This window comes from Rhea pennata, chromosome 1 (genome assembly GCF_028389875.1).
Source record: "Rhea pennata isolate bPtePen1 chromosome 1, bPtePen1.pri, whole genome shotgun sequence".
NCBI lineage: Eukaryota > Metazoa > Chordata > Aves > Rheiformes > Rheidae > Rhea > Rhea pennata.
The window spans coordinates 25,291,304-25,303,467 of record NC_084663.1 but is presented as its reverse complement, the minus strand read 5'-3'; the positions used below and the strand labels follow the sequence as shown (position 1 = coordinate 25,303,467).

The following is a 12,164-nucleotide window of genomic DNA, read 5'->3' as shown; positions in this document are numbered from 1 at the left end:
GTAGGAAAGCTATGTCTTGCCAAAGATTACACAGAAATGGGAGAAGAGCACAGGATTCCTGTGTCTTTTACCACTAATCACAGTCTTAGAAACCCATATATTCATCCTCTTGTTTCATTTGTTATGAGGTAGATTTATATTCAGAGTTTTTAGCAGAATAATAACCTAATTCGTCAAAATCCCCAAGCACAGTTCAGATTTCCCCAAATAATGAGCTTTTAAACAACAGATTTTTCCTTAGGTAATTTTTTTCTCCTCTTTCTATAACTAATTCTTTTTGTGCAGACTATGGGAGCAGTAGGCCAGTAGCTAGACAGCCATATCACTCCCAAATCAAAGTTAGCTTGGGTAATTCTTTTATGATTAGCTGATTTATTAAGTGCTTTTGCAGTTATCATAGTTTATCACAATATTTGGAATCATAGCTCATGACTTTCCTCACTGAAAGCATTCAGTATCCACATATCTGTGACCTTCTATTAGACTAGACTAAGTGCTTATTGAAGTGCAGTCTTTCCATAGATTTTTTTTTCTGACATCACTGCAAATCAGTTGGGTGCTTTGGTTATGCACTTCTGATACTTCAGCTTCTTGAATTTCTTTAATATTTTAACCTCCTCTCTAAATGTCCTGGGCTAGTAATGATTGCTTTTACAATAATTACAACTTGCATTTACCCTTATGTAGTCTCAACCATAACTCCCTTCTAACATAGTTACTTTCTATGTGGGGGAGTTAAGATTAAAAAAAAAATGAAAGCATGAAAAAAACCTGATGTAAAGCATTGTCCTAGCCAGCTTGATTTCATCTGCTGTGCTACTTAACTATGGAAAAAAAAAGGCAATTATTTTCTCCTCTAATTTTTGTATTCTTATAGCACATTTTCTTTTTGACAGAGGATTGCAGCAACACTTCCATAATGCTATGTGTAATTATTATTACTTTCCAGGAATCAGCTGTCAGCTCCACTAGACCACAGCAACATCCTTAAAGCTCAAGACTTTTCTGTCATTATCAAAGCATATGTGCTAGTCACGTCCTTAACACCTTTGAGGGCTTTCATTCATTCCAGTGGCACTGTCTGGTATCCACGCAAGAAGAAGCATTTTTCTGTAAAGGTAACATATTTCATTTCCTAATTGTTCCACTCTTCCAGGCAAAGTGTGGAGACAGAGAGACTAGATAATATGGTTCTTCACTTTTCCCCCTTTCTTATTTGCAGTCCCCAACTGACAGTGAATAGTTTCCTCATGTACAGCTTTCATTCCTCAGAGAGGGGCTTGATTTACAAAGGAGGGAAGAACCAACCTACACAAGGAGGGTTATGAAGGACCCTGGGGTTTGCCCCAATGCCAATTTTTATCGCTGACATTTGACAGCAGTTGCAAGGTTGAAGTTTTCTCTAAAGTACAGCTGCGAGGGTGCTGTCATGCTGTAACATCTTTTGCCTGAGTATTGACAGTGTTATGAAAAAGGAAAGTAAATATTCAAAATGTTTTGTTTAGAGTTCTTTTTTAGGTGCAGTAAAACAGAATCAAAGAGGGTCAGAGAACTTTCAAATAAGGGGAAGGAAGAATACCATGGAGAGGATTGGCTTCCCATGATCTCTAGGTTTTATGAGGATGGATGTTTCGCAACTGCTTTAATTGGATTAACTCTGGAGATCTCCAAGTGATTGCAGAGACTCCTCTCTCCGCATGTCTAGTTTGCTCAGCAGTATTACAGATTATCAAGTGTACCTTCTCATTCCTTTTTTCTTTCAGCAACTAACTATGCTTGCCACATGGCGGCTCTTCATGAAGAAACTACAGTTTTGTGGCTCCTTCTTTTCTTTTGAAGGAATAAAGTCACAAAGTAGAGGTGATATGTCAAGGCTCAAGAGCTCAATGTCCGCTGCAGCACCTGAGGATGGGTATCATATAAGCATCTTTGGCTAGATGCTGATCTTCAGTTTGAATCGGTGTGAATTGCTGTCAGGACTCTTTTCATGGTGGTAGCCTTGTAGTGTTCTGCAATTTTAGCTGTTTAAAACGGTGCCTAGTCTAATCTCATTATCTAGCCTCTAATTCTGGCTATTAGAGAAATAGAAACCTGGAATGCAAATCATCCCACCTAATTTAAGCACTGATTTTAGAATGAGATGAGTTTCCTGCTAAAAATATTTGTTCCCTATGACTATCCTGGAGAAGGTGCCTAGATTTTAGGTGGCCAAAATTAGGTGAGAGGAGCCTGCATCCCTTTCTTTACCTCTTCAGAAGCTATGGAAGTCTACAGAAGCCTGCATCCCTTTCTTTACCTCTTCAGAAGCTATGGAAGTCTACAGAACCATACTGTTTTACAATTGTTCTATTTACACTTAGGAAGACCACTTCCCCACTTACAGACCTTGAAGCTCAGTTTTGTTTTATATTTATTAAAATACTGCAATATCCAGCATTTCACTATCATGTCTGAAGCAGGAACTACTTTAAAGGTGAATAGTAGTAAACGTGTTGTGGCTCTGGAAAATAATTCCTTCTGAGAGAATTCTGGTGAAAGGGATGCCGGCCACCATTTACAGAGCACTCTGGCAGCTGAAGAAGCAATAAAAATGACAGATAGAAGCAGCAGCACATATACAGTTCTTCCAATCTGGTTACTTCTTCTGTGGTATTATATCTTCCACAGCTTCGGACACACTTGTCAAAATGGCAAAAATTACCCCAAAATTAGGCACTAGAGAAAGTATGTTTGTAGTGATGTATAGATTTAAATGAATATTAATAAAATGATGGAGAAGAGGATTTAACAGGCTGTGTCTAAGCATAGACCATGGGCCCTATAAAGATCCTGGGAGGAATCAGTCTCTAGGGAAGTGAGACGCTGTGTAATACAGCAGTTGGAATTCACTGATAGCCCTACTGGGAAAATCATAATGAAGCTTCTGCATTTGATGAAGAGGCATCAGGCAGGAGGTTCTAGAAAAGATGTTGTCAGTCAGAAGATGATACTTGTAAGGAAGTTTAAATTAAATCAGGGACATCCTTTAGGATGAGATTACAGCAAGTTTCCAATAAACTTTGTGAAGCTGTGAGGTGTTGCCAACAAGGCACACAATGACAGTGCAGTGATCTGCTTTGCTGAACTAGGTAGTTGAGCTATGTGTATTTGCCCCAGGCAGAGAATCTGATCCACTATATTTCTAAGCATTCAGTTTCTGTCAACTGTAGTGTCAAAGAAGGAAAATTGTTCATTACACTATGAAACTCCAACCTGTCAATGGTTAATAAAGACAGAAAGGATCTGTTCTTGCACTGATTAACTTTGACTGATACCTATTAGTGTCACTGGGAACTGAACATGCCTACAGAGGAGACTCTGGTCTTGAAAAAATTGCTAGTGATGTATTTTTCTCTAGAGCAACTGACCGAATCTTCAAAAATGAACAGATGAGAATAATTTTTATCTGCTGTATTGCCACCATAGATATGCTGTCTTTGGTAATGTTGAACAGTAATTCAAAGACCTGCTTGGAGTGTGTAAGTCTCTGTTCAGCAGATTTTCTCACAGTAGTACAGTTAAACCATTATTAATAAGAAATTGATCCACAGTTATGGTTGACTTGGTTACAACTTTACTATCACAAATTCAGTATGTTAAATGTAGAATTTAATCTCCTATGCACAAACCCCCCTTTGTGGTTGCTGGAGGTAACCAGGATGTGGTAAATAGAAGGAGAGATTCTCAGAAAGATAGATATATATCAGATATATACCCAATAATTTAAAGAGACTATGTAAAGAAAAAAAAAGTTTAATGTATCAAATAATACTCCATTGCTTCTTTTTTAGTAAACTATTGTAAATGATTTTTACAACTTAAATTTACTTATCCTAATCGAAATGACAGGACTTCACAATGACTTTTTGAATAAGCATTGGCTAAATGACAATTCAGGAAGAGTTCAAATGCAGCTTGCTTACCAGCTGCTCAGGTTTTCTCTGGATTATACAGATTTTAGTATCTCTGTTCAGAAAGCAGGCTAAGAAAACAAGCTGATTTCTAGACTGGCATGAGAATTTTGTGTGTGGTCAAGGAGAGGCAAAACTGCAGCTCTGGATTTGGGCCGTGGTTGGGAAGACGCAGGAAAGGCAGGGGAGAGAATGGTGTTCTGCCACACAAATATTTTGATGAGAGACTTGTGTAATAGTCTTAATTATTTGAAGAAATTTGGATAGCCTTATTTTAGACCATTTGTCCTTTGAAAAATTAATAATAAAGACTTTCTAGGTTAACAGTTGCATGTGGTACCAATTAAGAGATGGGTCTCAATCAATGTGTGCAATAATTTACAGAATCACAGAGTGGTTGAGGTTGGAAGGGACGTCTGGAGATCATCTATTCCACCCCCCCTGCTCAAGTAGGGTCACCTAGAGCATGGTAGACAGGATCACATCCAGGTGGGCCTTGAATATCTTCATAGAAGGAGACTCCACAACCTCTCTGTGCAACCTGTTCCAGTGCTCTGTCACTGTCACAGTGAAGAAGTTCCTCCTCATATTCAGACAGAACTGCCTGTATTTCAGTTTGTGCCCATTGCGCCCAAGTCCGAGTTAATTTAGGGTCAAACTGTCAAGATTTGACTGTCAACACTAAGAACTAGCAGTTTGATTCTTTGAAACTAGTATTTCAACAAAAAACATCAGTCTGCTGGTCTTAATAGGTACAACCTGAATGTGTCCAGGCCCAGACTTGTGACTTTCATATTGCAATGGGCATACTCAAGTGAGCAATTTATCTCCAAACACTATGCCTTCATATAAATGGATATTATGCATGTGTATTGAAAAAAGACTAACCCCTGAATAATTTTATGTTTGATAGAAGCTCTTTTGTGAAACACTCATTTTTAATTAATTATTTCAAAGTTTGACAGACTAGGAAGTACTCACCTCCTTCACCTAGCTGTTAGCCTTTCCTAGCCTGATCCCAGTTTTTAACAGAGGGACACAATTTTATAGACTTCAGTTTTCCCTGTCCTGCATCACCTAGGGAGATTCTGTGTGTTGTAGACAGCTTTGCACTGCCCCTGCTCGGCTCACTGTCCATTTGCTCATCCAAAATAGACTGTTAAATGCATCCTGGGTTTGAATTCCTTGACTGGGGTACATGCATCACCCTAGATGTCTTTAGCTGAAAATATCCTCTTAAGTTATTTTCAAGTTGTGCAGTGAAGTGAATGTAATCAATTAAAGCTGTTTGCTATTGTTTAAGCATGCTGTGGTGTAAGTCACTATGACTATCATTGAAATTCTGTCTCTTGTATATTAGGCATTTGAAAAATGGAATAAACAACAATATTTTTCATACTTAACATATATACAAATAAAACCAGAAGAGGATCTATCCAAGAAATAGGTCTTTTAACATGACATGAAGATCTGATTAAGAGGAGAACACTGTGGAGTTTAGCTTGCAGTATTGCCATCGCGTGGCCAGTGTCGATATTACTTGAAGTAATAGTCACAGATACCTAATGTGATATAGAATGCAAACATACATACACATAAAGAGCAAAATATTTAGAAACAGCAGGAACACTCTAATTTTTACTTTTGTTTTATTTTTTTGATTGCTTGCTCTTTCCTGTCTCTTAGCAGAAACAAAGGCAAAAGGAAACTGCCATTAACTCTTTTGTTGGATTAAATTACAGGGTTATTTGGGAATAAAATTAAATTTGTAAATTAGGTTCTGTAAAACCTTATCATATGCATTTGGCTGTTCTTGTAAGTAGCCTGTGTATAGAGTAGAGTTCTCAAAGGCTCCTCTTCCTGGGAGATAAAGCATAAGAGAGAGGCTGTTTCTGTTTTCTGTCCTCATAACATCTTAAACTCTATTTTTTCTTCTCTCTACTAATATCATATCAAAAGTGTGTCTGGAATAAGAGAGATCATATACTTGTTTAGTCCAACATTCTGTTTCTGGCAACATCCAGGAAATAAAGTATCAAAAATCGTGTACTTGGTGTGAAGTATAAGGTTTTTATATAAAATGATACTTCCTCCAGGTGGACCAGTTTCTGGCCATCTGCAGTATCAGACACACTGAATTGTAAATGGAATATTTATGTTTAATAAACTCCAGTAGAATTTCATGCCGTGCAGTTTTCTAATTGATTTTTGAATCTATTTATGTGTTTGGTCTTACCAATAACCTGCTGCATAGAACCTCCACTGAATAATTATGTGTTGCATGAGAAATAACTTTTTTTTCGCTTTAAAATTTCTATCTGATTATATAATTTCATGTCATTAGTTCTTGCCTTAAGAGAAGGAATGAATAATCCTTCTCTCTTTACCTTTTCCATATTTGTTTCAGTCTGTCATAAAGAGAATTAAAATTCTTCCTGGAGTCTTTTTCTGCTCTTCTCAATATAATCGTTTCAGTTTCCGTAGTAAGAGCTCTTACTAGACCTATTATTCCTTGTAATAAGTATGTATGTCAGAAGTAAGCCTTTTCTATCTTAACCAGCTCCGTAGCTCTCTGCTCTTTTCCTCGTCCTCAGATTTTCGGGCTCTAGCTCTTTAATCCAGGCAGCTCTGTAAGCAAGCAGCTTTCCCATTCTGATTCCTTTTCTCATCTTTTCCTTTTTGCTTTCCAGAGTATCTTCCAGAGTATTTCCAGAGTATATCAAGCTGAATGAGAACAGCTTTCTCTATTTCATGGCATTCACTAAAATGAATATACGTGCAAGACTGGGACACTGAATACCTCAAGTATTTTGTGCTGAAAGCAGGTTTCTTCTCTCTCCTCCCCAAAGACCACACTTCAGATAGGAAAATAAAACACTATTTTTAGCTTCCATATGCATTCCTTTCTTCTCTTATAATCTGACATGAGATTTATTTTTGATGGCAGCAACTCTGGTTTGGTCTTTGGTAGAAACAAATATGAGTTTTAGAGAAATGTGTACTTCTTTCAGGATCTTAGGACTTTATTCTCCTGGAACAGCTTGTTTTAAAGGTCCATATTTGCCTCTCACAATGATTTGAGAAATGCTGTTAGTAAATTATCTTTACTGTTCCACTGAGAAGTTAGTGCTGGGATTGGGAAACCATTCTTAGTTCAGTCCCACTGAAAGGCCCTAATTTAGAGGTTGCTGAAGCTAAGGAAAAGCTTGTGATTGACTCCAGTGACTTTGGACTTGGTGTTAAGAGCAAGGATCTTTAGAGGAAAGCTTACTCATGGCCTTTTCTCCTTTTTTTCCCCCAGTCAAAAAATAAGACATTCTGGGGCAACCACTGAGGTGAGTGGAAATTTGACCACTTAAACCTGAAATTAAGAAAAAGTATATCTTCCATGTAAGTAAATTAAAATAGTGTTAAGGAACAAGATTTGTTTGCCCTGAGGTATTAAAGAATTTTTTAAAAAATAGCTTGTTTAAAGAAAAAAAAATATGCATAAGTGGGAAATTTACTGTATAAACTAGCTGAATAATGTCCTGGCTTCCTCCTTTGTCAAGTGCCATGTCAGAGGTTCAGAGAAATGGTATGATGTAATAGTAAATCAGAGGTTGGAATAAACAGGTCTACCTGAAGCTTGTACTATAAAGTTGTGATAAATTGCTGCACTATTATTTTCTCTGTGATATTTCTGGAATCATTGTTTTTGATTATGAGTGCATTTTTCATGCCTTGTACATCTTACAACTTTTTCTATATACTGGAGAGACAGTGTGTGAGGTCTGTCTATGCTAGCAGACAGTATAGGAGGTAGTTTCATTGCAAATATGTTTTTTCTGGACTACTACATGGAACCAGTTTGTATTCCTGCAGACACATTAGATATTGAATACCTCCACACGTATAGTCAAAAAGATTTGTGTTTATGTGCAAATGGATGTTTCTGTATCTATGAACAACTACTTACACCCAGAAGTATTTGGACTTAGTGGAGAATTATCATCAAATATAGATCCACTGCAAAGATGAATGTGCAAAAATGAATTGAAAATACAGAGTTTATGCTGAAGAAGTTATCAGAGATTGACTGAGTTGTTTCGAATGAAAACATGCTCAGCTATTTTCAAAGAGAGGAGGCTACCCTAAGTCTTTTGCATTTTTGTAGACCCAACCAATTAGAAATACAGTGACAGTTCTAATTGCCTGGTAGAACGATATGGAGAGGACATCCTCATTATTTCAAGAAGAGTCAGTTTTTGAAACTGAAGGTCATGCTTTGGTTTCCTTAGAAGTAAATATTGCCCTCAAATTTGTTATTGATAACTTTGCCATCTAGTTTTGAAGGACACAGCCAGGGACAAGTAAGGTCCTTTCAAAATGTATTCATACAAATCCTGTAAAGTATGATGCATCAGATTCCAAAATGTAAACATCAGTATTATACTGAATTATTCAGTAGCTCCCATGGCCTTTCATCTTCCATCTTCTTGCTTCTTGAGGTGTCAAGTGGTGAGTTCAGAGCTTAGCTACAACTCCAAAGGTGAGATATTCTTGCAGGAAAAAACTGATCAGTTCATTTAATTTGAAGAAAATCAATATTGAATAAGTTAATTGATTAATTAATGACATGTAATTAAATGGCATCCAGTGAACTATGCACTCAGAATTAATAGCAGTAATATGACAGATAAATCCCAATATTAGGCACTTTAAAAAGGTTAATAAACACCTCTACATTTCTAAATATCCTTCCATGAGTAATCACATGCAATTTTAATCACAGATAGCCTCTACCTATTTTTGTGCACATCCGATTTCACAGGTAGTGTGGGTTACAAACACAGCCCCCCTCTTCTGGGCAAGCAGGTTTCCCATTTGACATGAGTGCATTTTACATATGTCCAGATCATGTGTACTCATGTAGGACCCATGCCAATACTGTCTTCTAATGCACATGCTGCTGAGATAGTCCCTCATGAAGCGACACACATACTCCCCAGGTTCGTCCTTAATTCCTGCACCCTGCGCTTCACTCGCCCAACTGGATACAGGTTGCTCATGGATGGACAATTCTGTCTGGTCTAGGCAGAAGTTGTGATGCCAGTCGGCTGACTTCTGTCAGTGTCTTGACTGCTTCTGTTCCCATTCTGAAGTCTCTCCCTCCTACTACAAATTTTTATGCTCCTTTTATACTTTTTCTCAAGCTCACTCATTGCAAGATTCATTTTGTAATTTCCTGGTTACTGTTTAATGCAGGTGGTGGTCACTTTCCTCTTTAACCTGGTCAGTTTGGGGCAAAGAACTGCCCAGACAGTTTTGTATGTCCCAGTCATAGAGATTTTGTTATCCTGGTGGTTTTTGTCAACAGTGGGCTGTGTGAGCATCCCCAACATATACTTCTTTCCTGTCTTCAATGTATATTCCTTTAGATTTCTGTATAATCACTGAAGTGACAGAGCAGTTTTAGCTTACAATTAATTTCACAGTTTTGAGATGTCTACCTTTAGAGGACATAAATCATGTTTTTCAGTGTCTATATCCTGCAATGAAGTATAGAAAGAATCTAGACATTTAGTTGGTACAGAGATGTACCATGTAGTCTTCCAGGGTGGGATTTGTCTCCACATTATGACACTTAAATGTATTCATGTGAGCTGCGCTTCTGAACTTGAATTACAATAAACAGAAAGCTAGTCAATGCAATCAATGAATGTAATTATTTTAGTTTTTGATTTATTCCCATCACTAAAGTTAGTTAAGGAGAATCTTACTCTTTTGTCTTGTCATGAGGCAGAATTGAACTAGAAGGCAATCCCAGAAGGATTACTACAGTTTGTTTTTACTACAGTAAAATTCATTATCATCTTCTATAGAGTGTTAGAGTACTTCGGTCGATGCTGTACCTGTTGCTCAACACACTCTGAACAGGCCTCTTAAAACGAGGAGTGGCAGTAGAGGAGACTGGGATTCTGTTGGCTAAATCAATTCAATAGCCTCTTTAAGGCAAAAATCTTCAGCTAACCATTCAGCTAGCTGGCCTAGGCTGCCCCAAAATCTCTCCTCAGAAATTCATTTGCAGAAATCATACCAGAGGAACATCTTCTCAGCGGAATTGCTGCAGTAACCATAACATCTAGCTCTGTGGATGGCACACTCTTCTGCTCTCCTTGAGTGTCCATGAGTCTGTACATGAAGGTTGCAAATGGGAATTCTGTTGTCAGTTAAATTCTATCTTTTCTGTTTATGGGGCCTTAAACTAATGCTTCAAGGTATCTTTTGAGGAGTCCATAGAATCCATGTCCCTGAGATAAGAAGGCTTATTTTAATGACTGCAGACTTTAAAAAGTGAATATCAAAGTAGGAGAAGAAAGAGCATTTTAAAATCAATATTGAGTTAGCCAAATATTTCATTTTTTTCAGTGGCTTATCCTAAAGCAAAAGTAGTTATCAGAGAGCTGAGTAAATGAGCTGAGCTTATTTAACAATGAGTTAAAGTTAATCTTAAGAATATTTATGTTTCTAGTTCATTCTGCCTTCAGAGAAAATGTGTGCTTGATCCACGTAATTTGACTGCATTTACACATTTTCTAAAAGGCATTATATAAACATGTGCAACATAGTGCTGACTGTATGCAGCCAGCATGTGGATGAACATTTTTAAGCTCCTGAGAAGTTCTGTAATTCTATATACAATGGTGTCATTGTACAGTATATTTGTGCATGTGTGCATTAAGTTTTACAGCCTACTAAAATTTAATCCCTATTCCTTTACTCAAAAATTTGCCAGCCAGAGGTCAGCTTTCTCCCAGAGTAAATTCCTGAGATTCTCATCAGATTTTTCCATTCTGTCCTTTTTTGTTATTCAATGCTGCTTTTAATCAGATTCAGTCAATAATGAAGTTGAACCTTGCTGTAGTCTGTTTCCTTTGAAGGTGAGAGAACAAGCATCGGTAGTGATCATGTGAAGTAACTTTTAACATAGTGAGTTTAAGATTTTGCAGTGGAATGGAAATATTTATAAGTCTTCATTGGATGATCTTTTAGGAGAACCTGCAGTTCCTGCATTTTTTCATACTTTCTTATCCCAAATATGTATGCTGTACTTTTTTTCCTATCAGTTGCTGAGTATCCTTTAGAATCCTTTGGAGTCAAACTTAATCTGGACTGGTTTGAATAGGATTTTTTTCATGAATTAGAATCAAACCTGGCCTGTTTATTTTTCTGATGTCTTTGTTGTCCTGAACTAAACTGACTAAATACCTATTTTCAGCTTAACCTAAAACCTGACATCTTCTATTGAGGACCTGTTGAGCACTTGATTTTTTCTTATCTACCTAAGCAGAGCATTATCTGTAATGCAATACCTAGGAGAAGTCAGCGTTATTTTCATGCCCTTTCACTTATTGCCAACAATACACTGTGAGTACCAAAAGGGCCAAGCAGCCTGTCTTCCTAATTCTGGCTAGAAATATATGCATTATGTATCTGTTATGTTGCAAGTGCTCAGGAATTGATTTAGTTAGAGGAGCAAATGAGCCAATGGGGCTTTTGTCTGTCTGTCTTGTCCTTCCTCCCAATAATCTCCATCTCTCCTTACAAAATTATCCAGCTGCTTATGTTCCCTGCACAGAGAAGCAACATGTCTTCCCCCTTAGCTTGTCAGTACCCACTGCTAGATTTAGGAAATTAGAGAAAAGCTGCAAGCTAGTGTAGGAGGAATGTCAGTGATGTCCAGGATCTGGCTGATAAATTGCTTCTTTGTAATCTTTATACTACCTTGTGGGAGAACCACAGCTTTAGTGATTTTAGTGTTGAGAGACACATACTCCCTCTCCACCTGTTGTGACAGTGAAATAGTGTGTGATCTGAGGATATGCAAATTCTCTTCCTACACAGCAGTTTCAAAGCTCTTCTCCCTAGAGATTCATGGAATTGCAGTACAAATAGAAAATGGTCTATGACATAAAAATACAGTATGATGTATTTAAAGATTGCGACATAATGCAAATACCCAAAGGGCAAAGTTGAGGTTGTATATGCAATCGTTACTTTGTAATTTCCTAGGGGTCAAAGTTTAATTTTATAACCTTAGTAATATATAGGGTTGTTATTTTTTTTCCTATTGGAGTTTCAAAAAGCTTTGTCAGAAGCAGAAAACAGAGTTCCAGGCATTACAACCTTCAGCCTACATCTATCTGTGCATTGGACACATTTCTTTTGGTT

The 12,164-nt window shown here is 37.3% G+C and overlaps 1 protein-coding gene across 2 annotated transcripts in view; it reads left to right on the top strand.

Moving 5' to 3' along the window:
* The window catches only part of CPED1 (cadherin like and PC-esterase domain containing 1), a 149,844-nt gene that overhangs the window by 48,969 nt on the left and 88,711 nt on the right, over positions 1–12,164 (top strand). For both annotated transcript variants that reach the window (XM_062583302.1, XM_062583293.1), the window contains exon 7: positions 950–1,118. In XM_062583302.1, coding sequence (XP_062439286.1) covers positions 950–1,118 — 169 coding nt within the window. The remainder of the gene's footprint in view (positions 1–949; positions 1,119–12,164) is intronic.